A 16329-nucleotide genomic window follows, 5' to 3' on the forward strand; every position below is an offset into this window, starting at 1 on the left:
AATCATCTTATTTTCTTAAGATTATTAACATTTTGCTGATTCTGCATTCTTTGTAAAATTATGTAAACGTATGACTTTAGCTATTCTGTGCATGTTTAGCATCACTATTGCTATTGCTCATTCCTGTAAACGTGTGCTATTATTTTATACTTTGCTAAAGCGATCAGACTAGTGGTTTTTATCTGGTAGGCTATCAAACTGAGTGCCATAACTTCATGGTTGCAACTTTTGTATGCATTATTTTTACCTTAATAAATATGCTAAATTAATTTTTTCTTTTTTGAAAATGTAAAAATGGAGAAAGTTTTGTGTGATGGGTAGGTTTTAGAGAAAGGGAGAGAATATACAGTTTGCACAGTATAAAAAGCATTACCATAGAGTCCCCACAAAGATTGTGTGTGTGTGTGTGTGTGAAGTAAAAATAAAAATAAATCAATAACATAAACGAAGCCAAGTGTGTAAACCAAGGTGTTGTCGTAAGGGAACTTGACTGACTGTTCAAGAATTCATTTAATGAAAGAGCAAATATTAAGAAAAGCGAAAAAATATTAAAACCATTACTGAAAGATGTATTTCGGAGGCCAGCGAACGTTACCCAGCATTGCATTAGCATATATTCATCAGTTGCAACGCACGGTGTGGACGCGCGCCGCTAATAAACGCTCTTCTGCCAACATAAAGCACAGCACTGAATGCGCGGCTTGTGCGAAAGGGCGTGTCGTTTGAGTCGTGGTGTAATGAACCCCTGGAGACCGTGAGCCAATCAAATCCCTCACCCTTCCCCCGTGAGCCAATCAGAATCCTTCACGCCTGTTAGCGATACCTGCCTCTTGTATCCTCTACTCCAGTGCTTCAGTGAGAGTTGTGCTAGTCTGACTCGAGGCGTCTTGTCAAAGAGGACAACTTGCTTTAAAATAACCTGAAAACAACTCATTCTGGGGTTTTTTTTCCAGCGGCGCGGCGTAACGTGACGTTAATTGTGAAGTAAACGTAGGAATCTGTCCTTTTAAAATATCCCACTACACATTTATCTTAACGTTTGTTGTACCGCCTCTCAAAGCGGCTGTCAGATCAACATCTGCCTCAAAACTAACGCGAATATCCGTTTAGAAACAGATGTGAAACTTTCAGTTAGTTTTAGTAAGAGCCCAGCAGCATGTTTTAATTATTAGTTTACACAAAACGAACTTTAAGCGAAGTCACATTTCATTAAAGACCACATTTTGCGCTTGAAGTCTGTCAGTTAAACTCGCTGACGGTGTTAATGAACAGTAAAAGCCCGCGAATATTTCAAGTATTGTGTATTTCGGTTAGTTTCAGCACATCGATCCATCATAAGTGTCTGTTAAATGCGTTTTGCCGATATTTGTGCTGTTTTTCGGTGTCCTGAGGAGGAAAAGCTGATGGTTGAGCCCGAGGGACACCGCTTTATTATGTCGCTTTTTTTACAGCAGGGCTGAAGGGAAATTTAAAGGACCTAAAAATAAAGTGTCGGTTTCTACTCCACAAAGAATCATTTGAACTTCCTACCGCAGAAGGAGAAGGACATAAATAGTTCTGACATGTGGATGTAATTTCAGGAAAAAAGGCAGACAGATGCAGAGAAATAAAACGCTAGCGGGAGAGAGAGAGAGTGGGAAGAGATCTGTGACAAGGAAAAGCCGTGAGAAAATATTCATAATTTCACAAGCGAACGATGTAATGGGAGGGCAGCAGATGGACGAGAAATGACTGGCTCTTTATCGGCGCTTAAACAGACGCAAACCTCAGAGAAACCCGTGTAATCTGACAGCAGTTTGAGTGAACCGAGGCGGGATGGGAGCCACGCTGGTCGTGCACACTTTAGGGCTCCTCTTCTGCGGCACCTTGCTGAGCTTCGTCTATGGTCTGGTGAGTTCGTAGCTTTCTTTCTTTCTTTCTTTCTTTCTTTCTTTCTTTCTTTCTTTCTTTCTTTCTTTCTTTCTTTCTTTCTTTCTTTCTTTCTTTCTTTCTTTCTTTCTTTCTTTCTAATTCTCTGGTCATTAAATAAATGGTAATTGTCTCCGGTCTTCTTTCGAAGCGTTTACTGATGTTTCTGACTGACTTTCTTATAGATGCACATTAACACTTATTACTGTCAAGTGGGAATTATTTAAAGATTATATATATGATATCACCAGCCTCGTCTTGTCCTCTAATAGCCTTGTCTAATCGATGTTCTGTCGTATTTTACACTGTTGATTGATGGTATTTGTCTTAATTCGTTATGCTTTATGTAGCCTACATACAAAAACCTCAAGCTAAAGACAGTCCACACCATATAAACCTAGTTTTGCCTTTACATTGGCCAAACCTTGGTTGAGCGCCTTTATTAAAGTCCTGATACCATGATGATGGATGCTCACTTAAAGGATGTCGTCCTTTACAACTTCACACAGTCAGATGTGCCATGTATAACTAAAGCCAGTCTATATGCTGTATTTTTCATATACTAATCTATTCTCGCTCCCAAAGCCATCAGAAACTGAAGCATGCTCAAGTGCCACTACATTGCTTTCAATTGCTCTCCTGATGTGTCTGATGAAGATGCGTTAAATTATTTGCATCCATTTGATTTTTATACATGATTATAGATATTTGTGAGCACCTAACCCTACCCTGACCTTCAGGACTGGAAAACTACAGTGTAGAAATACATTATACATTAGAATACTACATTTTTCACTACAGAAAACTACAGTCTTTCACTATTTTTAATTACCTTTTAGCATTTATCAGTTCATCTAAATAATGCGAGTGACATGTAAAGTATTGAAGGTACAAATAAATCATGTAGAAATAAATTTGAGGACTTATAACTGCAAGTACAATATTTTTGTTATAGATTTGATGTTAAAATGGGAAAAGTGACACTTGAAATTCCATGTAAACAACGTAAACACTTATTTAGTGCAGCAAAATTAATATATATAAAAAGTGTAAACTCAAAAAGTGGGACTTATATATCTTTAGTATACAGATTAGTTTGGTAAATGTATAGATGAATTGCCCACATTTTCGCTCTGTTTTTTTTTTTTTTCGTCTTTATGTTGATTCATTGCACAGATTATTCTTGAGAAAACGGGACAAGCCTTTGGCAAAAGAACCACTGTTTCTGCCATCCCAAACACAGAAATGAAGACTTTGCGGCTGTTTGAGATGCTTTCTGTGACCCATTCTGTGCATTTCCGACAATCTGAGCACACATCCGAGGAAAGTTTGGATCCGTGGATAATAATACGGTATACCCGTGATGCTGCGTGACATGAATACATTATGCAGATTGCCAATACATTCTTTGTTGCACTGTTTGCGGCTGTGTTGATGTATTCACTGTGGCTTGGAGACTGAAGTTATTTGTCAGGTATTTGTCATTTAGTGATTGAAATCTTTTGGCGTACTTGGCATTGCTTTTGTCCGTCTCCTTCACTGTGGTTTTTATGTGTTTATGTAGTGTGTTGCCGGTGTGTCGATTGTATTTTGTCAATAGAGAAGAAAGAATGTTTTTTCAGCAGTAACTGTGAAATCAATATATATATTATCTGTAGGATGGAAAGCATGTAACAGGCAAAAGTAGCTACACTCACAGTAATTTATCACAAAAACTGACCAAAGAACAGTACAAAAGTATCACACATGGTTCATACAGTATTTTTCTGTGAGAAACACAAGGTTTTAAACCCTGAACATGATCCCATCAACGCAGTCACATCTCATTCATAAGCTAAACCTGAGCTTTCGCATCTCTGGCATGAAACACACGAGAGCCTGCCGTAATGATTCTTCAGTGTCTGAATGTGTTCAAGACTTGAGCGTGACGGCGGATGGATCATTAGTTTTAGGTCTGTTTCTCACACACAGCAATCGTTAGGCCTCAGAAGTCTTGGGGTGTTTGTAATTTTATACATGACATCATGACTTTGCGTAAACATACACGCCACTTTCAAGTCAAGTGGCGTGTTATCTATACGCATTTTGAGCTATCCGCGTGTATGTCCACGCCGAAATCTTTTGCGTGTATGTGTACGCCGTTAAATGTCCGAGTGATTCCGCGTGTATGTGTACGCCGTTAAATGTCCGAGCGAAACGAAGCAAAAAGTATATCTACGTCTGTGGAGCGATATTTTTTTTTCCTAGGATGGTAGGAGAAGACTCATAAATGGTATTAACCCCAGTGACGGGTAGGTTTAGGGACGGGGCTGGGGCAGGTCATATATTTATATATACAGTAATGTAGTTAAGTCAACGGCGTTGATAAACACGCTGAAAAGCGATTATGCGTGTTGATAGCACGCCAAAAATAGAAATACGAATTCGCGTGTCATACATACGCCATTTCATGAGATCAGTCTGTTTTATAATAAATTGTGACTGCCGTTCTGTATTATATGGGCGCTCAAAAATGTCTTTATGGTTTAATGAAAATACAATTATTGTGTGTGTTTAAATTGAAATGTATGACCCAACACATGTCACAATGACAAAATTATACCCTAGTTTAATGCATGACGACGATATATTTCCCAGTGACTCCCAAGGTTTCTCATTGAAAGCAATGGAGTTCCTTGTTGGTCTTTAGTGTCTTACCCGTGGCTGTCGAGATGCTTGACCGTGCTTCAGTGAGTGAAAGCAGGTTGTGTGTGTACAGTCGGATGGATTGTGCCTCTTATTTTTTCCAAACACATTTTCTAAAATGGCACCAGCAGGTTTTCATGTTCAAAGGAGCTGCAGAATCTGGTCGCGCATCAGCTTTGCTGTTTAAGGGACACAGATGTAATATGTTAGAACAGAAAATAACGCTGGAATTGCTCCTGATTGCATTAGATGCTGTATGTGATTAAATAGAGTGTATTTACAAAGTGCCTTAAAAAACAGATTTTGAGTTTTGAGTTGTGCTTGTTTTTTGGGTGGTTGCTATGGTGTTTCTTTGTTGTTGCTAAGGTGTTATGGATGCTGCTGGGTGGTCGCTATGGTTGCTTAGTAGAGCAAGTCTTTACTATCATGTTCGCTATTGGTTTTTATAAAATATATATATATATTCATGGTTCACCAGAAGCAGACTTGATGTAATTTCCTTTGAGTAAAATATACCAACATTGTATAGCTCAGATGTATTTTTCTTTTGTCTTTATTTCACTAATACAATATTTTGCTGATCTTAGAATTGGTTTGCATGCTTGTCGTTCACATTAATACATACGTTAACATATGCCGTCGCAGTACATGTACACCAAAAAATAGCCTTTGTGTTTATTAATTTCATAAACCTAACACAGTTGCACCAAAGACCATGTAAACATATTGAACAATAAACCGTGCTATGTCATATTAAAAGCTAGCAGAGCTCTGTTAGACATGTCATTAAAGTCTACATGTAGTAAACACTGAGTTTTTATCTACTCTATTTTATCAGCTGATCAGTTTTAATATATATATATTTTACCCATGCTGGCAAAATGAGTCGCAATGAGCAAATTTTCACAAATGAGTTATTGTTATTTTCACATTCTCTATTAAAAAATCTTCAAAATGATGTATGATTTGTTGGAATCAGTTTAAAGTCGATAAAGTCAGCAAAGTCAAATTTGAGAAAAATTCGCGTGTAAGTTTTCTGCAAATCCCCTACCAACCATACCTTAAAATCCCTGGTAATAACATTACATTTGGAAAACACCAAGTTAAAACCAAATATTTCCTATATACTGTATCTATAGGAAAAATATATTCACTTTTTTTTTTCCATGTTACCACAATTGTTTGATCAACTGCACCGCACGGATCTAATATAATGTTACACATCAGATGTTTTCCCCCAACAGTTAACCAAACACTCACTTACGACATAACAGATAATGACATGACACATGACAGATATTGTGAGATACTGTGATTCTGTGTATGTGTGTATATTAGGCTCTTTGTACACACGCTTCGGATCTGTCAGTCAGTGCGAGTAAGATCGGTTTTTAATGGACAAAGGAAAGGTACTTCTCTCAGAAAACGTAAAAATAAAGATATTTTTAATGTGTAGTTGCTATTTGGAGCACTGGGGTCACTAGACGAGGGCTAATTAATGAATACATTTTTGTGAAAACCTCAAAAATCAACATTTTTCACTTGTTTTGCCTGTAGTTATGCATATATCTGTATATATCTGTAGCCATTTGAAATTAGAGGCAACCACTGCATTTTAATCACAATCCAAACAAAGATGCCACACACATGTAACATGAGCAGTGGTTTTTGATTTAAAGTTGACTCTGAATGAAAAAGCAGATTCACTCTCTGACAGTAGGTGGCGCTCATGGAGCAGTGGCGCTTTCTTTGCTGATCACAACGCTCATAAACACTACTTTATACAGAGGTAAGAGGAACAGATCGAACCTTTTCTGAACACTGTCAGAGATACATCCATATAAACCCCCACCACAACTCAATATTTCTATTTTTCTTGCTATATTTCGCTCATGGCGAACTGAACTGCGGAGCCTGGTCCAGTATTTTCTGATTTCTCATCTCCTCTTTGCTGTGTTAATGTCCTGTTTACAGACTTCCTAATATTTCACCACAAATTACATTTTGGGAAATGATTGCAATGCTTTTTGTGTGCAGGTCCGGAATAAAGATCGGCCAAAATAAAATGAAAAACCAATCGTGTGTTTGGTGCAAAAACCATCCGGGCCTGATTTATCTCTATTTAATTCATCAACCAGTCCTGAGTAATCGATAGCATTCAGGACTCTTCTGGTCCTCCAAACCGGAGATCCCATTTTACTGGTCCTTTAAACTAAATCACAGAAAGAGATAATGAAATAAGCATACATCATTTATTTGTAACTGTATTAACACCGAGTAATTGACAATCATGTTGACTACGGGCGATTTAGGAAACAATCGCCAATAGCTGATGGTGCTGCTGATTCAAGACTATTGACCTTGCTTTGAGAAAGTATTTGCAATTTTCATCAGTTGAATAAATGAAACACAGCATAGTCTTCACGGCATGGATCAAATACACAGTTATTCGTATTAAAGCTGCAAAAACGTTGTTTAGTTAAGAGCAGCGAGTGATTCAATCTTTTTCTTTTGCTGTTTTGATTTACATTAAGGATATGACAGCAGGTATATTACCCAGCAGGCAGTTCAGCATTGATTGACAGGTGGATCGAGGTTGAATTTTGTTTTGATTTAGGAAATTGAATCAATGTTGATACCGCAACTTTGTTTTACCATCTTACCTATCAATGCGGGTGAATTAAAGTGATAGTTCACCCCAAAATGAACATTTTGTCGTCTCACCCATGTCGTTCCTATCCTGTAGGCATTTCCAACGCCATCTCACGACCAATTCGTACGAGTGATTAAAATGTGGCTAATTCGTACGTTTTGTCTGAACCCACGTGATGGGTAGGTCTAGGGGCGGGGTCAGAGGTAGGCCATTCGGACGAATTCATACGAATTTGGTAACTTGTAAAATATGTACGAATTAGCAAAAATCGTACGAATTTTTACGATTGAGGTCGTATGAATTCGTACGAATTAGCCACCTCGTAAATTTCGTACCAATTGCCGTGAGATCGGTTTGGCATTTCTTTTTGTAGGAGTTTTTGAAGAATGCTGATATCCAAACAGTTTGGTTCCCATTGACTTCTATTGTATTTGTTGTCTATTCTATGGAAGTCATTGGGAACCGAAACTGTTTAGTTAACAACATTCTTCAAAATATCTTCCTACGTGCTCCACAGAAGAAAGGATAAAGAAAGCAAGATAAAACCACTACTTTAATGAAAAAATGGCAAATGTTTCGGTCAAGTGACCTTTCTCAATGCCTAATAATCAATACTCTTAATATAAGAGGAAGAAAGAAAGTCATACTGGTGTGGAATGACATGAGGGCGAGCAAATGATGACCGAATTTTCATTTTTCATTTTTAGACATATGCACGTCTTTACTCCTCTGAACAAAAATAAACAGTAAAATATATTATTTTTCAGGGGGTAACTCATATGAAAACAGTGACACATGAAACTAAAATGAAACAGAGGTCTATAAAACCTGGGTCTTTTCACAGGTTGCCATTACTTTTGTTTGTGTTGTTTTGTACTTGCTGATAACAGTGTTTAAAGAGATAAAACCCCACAAGTTATTGCCCATCATTTTCCAAAGCTGTACCAAAGTAGGATCTCATTTAGGCCACACTTTGTGTAATATATATAGAGGGAATTATAAACCATGTTCGAGTTGGTTTGACCTGCGTTCGGTCCATTTACGCTTCGTGCTTCAGAACCTGCGGATGAAGCGATGGTTTATAGCCTTCTAAAAAGTAAAGAATGGTGGCACTTTTCTTACCTACACCTATTGTTTTGCTCCAGAAGTCATTTATTCATCAGCGGGAGCTGTATGGATTACCACTGTGTTCACTTTGTGTGCTTTTAAAGCGTCAACTTTAAGGAACCTGCATTATATGGACTGTGCTTTGGGTGTCCAGCTAGCCTGGCTCCGCCCTCCTACGTTCTTCCCCTCAATTTTCATTTTCCTTCAGTTCTACGTCTGGGATTGCTGTATATTCTTGGGTTTTCTCTGATCAATTTTTTACCGGTCCAATCAGCGAACAGAGGGAGTGGCTGAGAACGATGACGTTGAGGGGCGCTAGTTTGAGTTGTAGACATACGTCACGACTAGGGGTGTAACGGTTCACAAAATTCACAGTTCGGTTCGATACGATACACTTGTGTCACGGTTCGGTACGTTTTCGATACAGCAAAAAGAAAGAAATGCCAGAGAAATGTCCTTGATTTAATTTTTTTAATTAGATTTTTATTAAAACTAACATCATAAAGTATGATATTTTTTTACTTTGAGCAATGATGGAGCTATACTTGACTTTTCTTAGGAGCATATAAAACAAAACAGCTCCTTGGGCAAAATGAAATGTAATATTGTAGTAGTTATAAACAAAGGTTCATTTTAGTTCAGATTACCATTTGAGGGAAGCAATTGTATTCATAATGTCCAAATAAAACCGACGTAATGTTACTTGAAAGCATTATAGCCGACTATTCCTGCCACAATCCCATTCTGCAGTTAGTAGTGTTACTACAGTAAACCCATGGTGATGTTGCTGATCTGTGGACACTGGTTAGTTCATTCATGGCACAATGTTTCTTCCTGGTTTCCACGTCAGCGCTGTTTGATCCGTTAATAACGGAGACATGTGAATGTTTCTCACTAGATCTTGCAGCGATGTTATTACTTCAGTGGCGAATTCAAATGCTTTCTTCACTGGATTTGGCTGTGTAGTGACAGTGCTGATGATGAAGATCGGCTCAAACTGATAAACGGTCCGTCAACCACACAATAACGAGTGGTTTCGTTCCGCTTACATTACATTTGCTATTTGATGTTGGGCAATGTTGTGGTCACGCCAGCGTCTCGAGTGCGCTTGCCATGCGCGACGCGCCCACATTTGAAATAACTAAATGTTGGTCGGCAGGAAAAATGGTCCAACGAACCGTTCGGTTTAAAAATGCGTACCGAAAACCGAACCGAAAGCCTCGTACCGAACGGTTCAATACGAATACGTGTATCGTTACACCCCTAGTCACGACCAAACGTCAGCGATTGGTTATGGCAGATCCAGAGTGGCTCTGGGCAGATCCAATAGTTTTAGACTTCAACAGAGGACCCGCCTACAAGGAAGTTAACGCTTGTCAATGGAGCGAGGCCGTAGGACCCGGCTAGAGTTCGACACCTCTAACACAGCTAAGTGAAGACTTTGGCTGCCTGCCCCTCTGTGTTAAGATGCTGGTTTGCTGGCACCAGCATGTGAATCGGCTCAGTTTTGATAGGGAACAGCATGAGTATGCTTGTCCACCAGATAAACCAGCGCTAACCATCCTGGATTTCATGCTGGTTTATGCTGGATTTTGCAGCAGGGTGGTAAAGGCACTAGCATCTGAACACAGGCTGATATAAAAGTGGCAACAGAAACATGTCAAAAAGCGTGTTGTCTTCCTCCAAAGCCTGTGTTATCCAGCTAAGATAGCAAACTGTAGCATTAGCGTTCCACTTGTACAGTACCGTGCACTGGCATCATGCATTTTAGCCATATGAATGAATGAAATAAGGAGATTATCTTGGACCCCTGGGATCTGAGACTGTAAAGAGCCAGAACTTTCACTCTATGGTCTGGGTGGAACACACAAATTGGCTTGATAAATTATTATGTTTATATAAAAAATAGGAATTTTGGTATATAATTATAGTAAATGATTATATACAATTAATCATTATGTAAACAGTATTATTAACATCAACAAAATAATATATAAATAAATTAACAAATATGATGATAAAACAATGTAACAGTTGTTGCAAACATTACGTTGATTTTCTCCTGTTTCTGACATAACCGTAACTGTAACTGACAAGACATAACCGACTGTGTTTACGGGAACAAGCTTTATGTGTGCAGAAATCCACTCGAACAGTTTAAAATCACTTGAAAGGTAAAACTGGCGAAGCTTAAAAACTTATGCAGATGATGAACTTTCGTGACGGCGCAGCATAATAGAGACGATAATCCAAAATATCTACCAGCTGACAAATTTCTTCTAATTTATGGAAAAGTATCGTTGATGAAAATGCCAGAAATGAGGATTTTTTGTGATGCGTTTGTACAGGACTCTCCTAAACTCCTGATATATGACAACCCTGTGAGTTTAGCAGATTCGGGTCCATTCCCATGTTGAGTACAAACCCGTCCAGGAGCATCTCTTCGTACAAGCCCTTACAGAAAAACCACATGAGTTTCACATGTGCAAAAACACATGTGATCCCATGTGACAACGTGGACATGTGATTTTGCACATGTGAAATTTAACATGTGAAATATGTGGAACACATGTGCTTTGCACATGTTAAAGGTAATTTGCACATGGGAAACGTGTGGTTTTGGAACATTTTCATGTGAAACCCATGTATATTCCCATGTGAAACCCATGGGATTGCATGTGAAACCCATGTGATTACATGTGAAACCCATGGGATTGCATGTGAAACCCATGTGATTACATGTGAAACCCATGGGATGTGAAACCCATGTGATTACATGTGAAACCCATGGGATTGCATGTGAAACCCATGTGATTACATGTGAAACCCATGGGATTGCATGTGAAACCCATGTGATTGCATGTGAAACCCATGTGATTACATGTGAAACCCATGGGATTGCATGTGAAACCCAAAATTCCCATGTGAAATCCATGAGCTTACATGTGAAATGTAAAATATCTCATGTGAAACCCATGGAATGACATTTGAAACCCATCAACAATCCATGTTAAAGCTACACACCATGTAAACCTGTAACTTCATGTGAAATCCATGTAAAAATCATTAAGCAATATACGACAGAAAACGGTAGGCCTACCATGTTCTTGTGTAGGCTCTATAGCCTAATGTTTCCCAACATTAAAACAAATAATTCAATTTTTTTTTTTTTTCACTTTTTATTTCATTTCAAAATATGCAATACAAATTGAATGTTTAAAACAAACAAAGCAAAACCAAATTAAAATTATACATAAAAAGCCGCAAAAAACGCAGGTATACGCGCGTGTGTGTGTGTGGTGTGCGTTTGTGAAAGTGTGTTGTCTCAGTCCTTTGTGTCTCCTGCAGCAGGCATCCTGTTTTGGGATAGAAAAAGATCAAAGATTAGGGCAGTGCAAACCATAGACTGTAAAAAAAAATATGGACGTAGTGTCCGTGACGTCACCCCGTAGGTTTCTGAAAAGCATTTTTATGGGGCTTAATAATTAATTATTATTCATTTGTAATGTTATTATGTCATTAAACGTTTTACGTAAATATGCTATGGAAATACATCTTGCTTAAACAACTGTATAAGACGAGTGGTGCGTCTCATTTATAAAAAAAACTATTGACAGTTTGTGATTAGATCACAATGTAGACTGAGGAATAAACTGAGTCATCAGTCCTCGCGCATGTCGGTTTCGCAAATGTGAACAGACCACATGGGGATCACACTTGGATGTTGGATCGTCTGAATATTACCTTTCTGCTCATCTCCTCGGATCTTTTAACTTTTGTGCCATGCAGACCTTGATCTCAGTGCCTCCGATGCCTGGGTGCCTCTTTTTGACATGGTCTGTATGAAATGAGATTGATTACATTAAAATTTGAAAACAAGTTTGACATGAAGTGACATAACTGTCAGATTCAAACTGTGCTTTCCGCGCTATGGCTGGCGCTGACGGACGCGCTCAGCGCTTGTCATATATAATAACTATTGATAAAAGATATTCAGACATGCTTACCAATTATTAGCTGCACCTTTTGTAGGTCAAGGCTCTTTTTTCACCAACAACCCCTTTTTTTCCGTTCATGCTGCCATCTCTTCGAAAGAGAAGATGGAGTCCATAAGAGTTCTGGTTAACTTTTTGTAACCCTTACATCTTTGAGCATGATCCAAAGCAACTGGGTTCATTAAGTCAGTCACAGACTTGTTCTGCAAAGCAAAAAATAAAATAAAAAATAGAACATTTTCGTCAGGACAGAAACCGTGATCTTTTCAACGTTATTGCGTATTAGGTGAGGTTTTCACTTTGGAGCTGTGAGTGTAAATTTTAGCATACAAGTATTTATTGTTCATGCTCGAGTCTTGATACTCTTTTACCTTCATATTCCAGAGTTTAGGGGTAAAATGCGAGAAATCTCCTTTAGTGGACTTGGATATGCTGGGCACTACTCACTGATCTATATAAATGACTTGATTGCTCATGACGTCATGTAAATTGAAGTCACCATATTCTATTGAATTAATAGGAAATCATCTGACTTTAATGAGTAAACATGACCTAACGAGTCAGTGTTTTTTATATTTGAATACTATACATTCTTACCATGTAAACATCCAAAACATTTCTGATTATTATCAATGTTGAAAACAGTTGTGCTGATTAATGTGTTTGTGTAAACCATTGTAACAGTTTAAACCATTTTTTCCCCTCCAGGATTCATTGTTAAATAGACCACAAACATATGAAGGGTAGTTTACACTAATGTTCAAACATTTGGGGTCAATGATAGATTTAAAAATGAACAGAAAAAAGAAGAAATTCATATTTTTACTCAGCAAGGATGCATTAAATTGATCAAAAGAGAGAGTAAGGATTTCTGTTTCAAATAAATGCTGTTATTTTAACCTTTCTATTCATCAAATAATCCTGAAAAACACAAAAATATGAAGCAGCACAACTGTTTTCAACACTGATAATAATCATAAATGTTTTTTTGAGCATCAAATCGTCATATTAGAATAATTTATGAAGGATGATGTCAAGCTGTGATGCTGAAAATTCAGCTTTGATCACAGGAAGTAATTGCATTTTACAATATATTCACATAGAAAACAGTTTTTATTTATTTATATTATTTCACAATATTATTGTTTTTAATGTTTTTTGGTGAACATAAGAGAAAGAGACATAAACATTTGTACCAAGACAATTAGTGTATGTTTGACATTAGTGTATGTTTGGCGTTTTACTTACTAATCATATGGTTCATCAATAGTGCTTTAGAGATGAAGATCAGCTCCACTCCGCTATGTTGCAGGGCATCAGCACTGAAGGATCTAAGAACACAACAAGCCATTTGTCACTGAGCCAACAATGCAATGCCAGGTTTATTGAAAGGAAAGAAGCTACAGCAGAGGTGAAATGCAGAAAAGAGAAAGAATTTAAAGAATATACAGAATATAATTTCTTAACTAGGATAACAGAATTTGTTTTTGGGTTTACTTATTCATTTAATTTTGCTCATACGGTGTAACTTCGTTTGGATGTCAAAACCTTCTTAAAATAAACAATTTAAAAAAACAAATTGAGAAATAAAATGAGGTTATTTAATGAGCTTCCTCGGCTCACCTGTGTCCTAACGTTACTTCTCCGGCAGCAGCTTTCTCCAGAAATGTTGAAGTCGTGGAGCTTTCTCTCTGTTATGGGTTATTTTGTTACTACTGAAATCACAGAACATTTTTTAATCAAAATGTGTTTAACGTTACCATTGAGCTAACGTTAGTTTCAGACAATTTTCTTGCTCCTGAAAGTAACATCACCGATACGTTATGTTTACGTTTGTGTTAAATAAATTAGCTCACTTCCAAGTAAAACCTTTACAAAACCTCTCATCTACACATAAGAGGTGATTAAAAGCCCAAACTTTAATAAATAAAAGTTCAACCGAGTTAACATTACGTTAGCCTAGCTAGCTGCTACCTCTTCTGAAAACGGTTGAGATCCTAACGGACTTTTTCCGAAGACACTACACCATGTAAATTTTTAACAGAATCGTGTCAATTACAAGTAAGAGAAATGTCAAAAACAGTTGTGAGTATTATTCGTGTGATTTTAGAGACTAATCTCACCTGGAAAAAGCCGTGAAAAGTTTAAACAACATCGAGAGAGGGAGTTTTGTTGCTTACCAGTAGCAGTGGTCCCGCGCCGTTTCCATGGCAACTCTGCGCGCCGGCCGCTCCAGTGTTTGAAATACTCGAAAGTTCACGCGCACGGCATTGATTAAACCACGTCAAAATCATGCAGCACTTAAAATGAAAAGTTTAATATCCACTTTATTTTATTTGAAAACGTGCTTGCAGTAGCCTATTGATTATATCAAATATAATATACTGTTGATTATGTAAAATATATTTATAATATAGCTTTAGAAATGGTAAACAGTGTTGAAATAAAAGTATTGCAAAAACTCATTAAAAACTATACGTGTATATAAGTGTTAGTATATACACATGCATTATAAGCTTTATGTTCTATGCGTTTTGTGTGAAAAAGGCTATTGAAGCTAAAAATGTACAGTATTTGTGACGTGGTAACATAATTCACATGTTAAAACCTATTACAACGTGCAAATATATTTCACATGAGCTCCACATTATTACCTATAACATGTTTTCCACATGTGCCACGTGTTCCATTAAGTTCACATGTGGTGACATGTTGTTCACATGTGGTCGAACATTACTGCATGTGGTGACATGTTGTTCACATGTGGTGAAACATTGTTCACATGTGATGACATGTTGTTCATATGTGGTCACATGTGGGCATATGTGGTCACATGTGGAAAACATGTGATAACATGTGAAATTCATGTGTTTTTTCTGTAAGGGAGGGCAAGGGTTGTGGGTTAAATGGTAAATGGACTGCATTTATATAGCGCTTTCACAGACCCAATGGCCACCAAAGCTGGGGTTAGGTGTCTTGCTCATGGACACCTCGACACTTGGCCAGGTGGAACCGGGGATTGAACCACCAACCTTCTGGTTTGTAGACAACCTACATGAACCACTGAGCCACTGACACCCCTAAGGTGAGCCACTCTAAAATAAGAGTCCCATCTCAGCAGGCCTTCTTGTAGGAAATGTTGTCTAGACTAAGTGACTCACTATGTTCCTGCATTTATTAAAAAGGAAACACAACTTCTCAGGAGCCATGGCATGCCACTAATGCCCGCCGCATGACTGAGTTGTGACTTCGCTGCTCGGCTGCAAGCTTATTTATCCACAGAACAATTGCGGACAAATGCTGTGACCCAACTAATGACCCAACACCCAGCCAAAAGCACAATAACACAGGGTCGTGTTGCAGTTTGTTCTCTGCTGTAGTAGATTATTGGACATGCCGCTACTTGAGGAGGTGTGAATCTGTCTTTCTCAAGATATCGATAAGGTAAAGCTCATTATAGGTCAAACATGTGCCTAGTTTAGACACGCATGAAAACAGGCAATAATTACAAAACAGTGCTGGACACAAAGAGAATGGAAAGTAGTATCAGTAATATTGCAATTCCACTAAATATACAAACCTATAGATTGTGAAATGAAACATGTATTGATCATTTGATAAGAACACGCATTTAAACACATGCAAGTGTTTGACACCTATGTTCTCGATTAAGGAACATTTAGTATTATTGTTTTAATAAAAACATATGTGCTGCCCTTCTTGCTCTTAAAACGAGAGAACAGTGTGTGAGAAACGTGGGAGAGTTTATTGTTGTTACCCAAAGTATGTCTCTATTTTTAATTAAGTTTTTAGAAGTCATTTGAACAGACTTGGATTGGACTTTCTTCAGAAGAACAAGGTTTTTGAGATAAATACAATTTAAAACATATGCATATTCTTCTCAACTAGTTTGAACATTTGCTGAATATTTGCGTTTGCACCTTTTACAAATGAAAAGTATAAGTCACGCTGTTGTGTTAT

The 16329-nt window shown here is 37.7% G+C and overlaps 1 protein-coding gene and 1 long non-coding RNA gene across 3 annotated transcripts in view; one reads left to right on the forward strand and one right to left on the reverse strand.

Moving 5' to 3' along the window:
• The first annotated feature begins 861 nt into the window (after positions 1–861).
• The window catches only part of pth1r (parathyroid hormone 1 receptor), a 139160-nt gene continuing 123692 nt past the window's right edge, over positions 862–16329 (forward strand). Inside the window, exon 1 of the mRNA XM_056266354.1 lies at positions 862–1890. Coding sequence (XP_056122329.1) covers positions 1816–1890 — 75 coding nt within the window. The 5' untranslated portion in view covers positions 862–1815. The remainder of the gene's footprint in view (positions 1891–16329) is intronic.
• Positions 12113–14649, reverse strand: LOC130100764 (uncharacterized). Of its 2 annotated transcripts, none has more exons than XR_008808923.1 (4): positions 14472–14649; positions 13597–13679; positions 12361–12551; positions 12113–12191 (listed from the first exon to the last, which is right to left on the reverse strand). It is a non-coding gene; the product is annotated as an uncharacterized LOC130100764 (long non-coding RNA). The 2 variants fall into 2 exon arrangements; XR_008808922.1 differs by lacking the exon at positions 13597–13679 and adding an exon at positions 13972–14060.

Source organism: Rhinichthys klamathensis, unplaced genomic scaffold (assembly GCF_029890125.1).
Source record: "Rhinichthys klamathensis goyatoka isolate OS25496 unplaced genomic scaffold, OSU_Roscu_1.1 h1tg000011l_1, whole genome shotgun sequence".
NCBI classification, from domain to species: domain Eukaryota; kingdom Metazoa; phylum Chordata; class Actinopteri; order Cypriniformes; family Leuciscidae; genus Rhinichthys; species Rhinichthys klamathensis.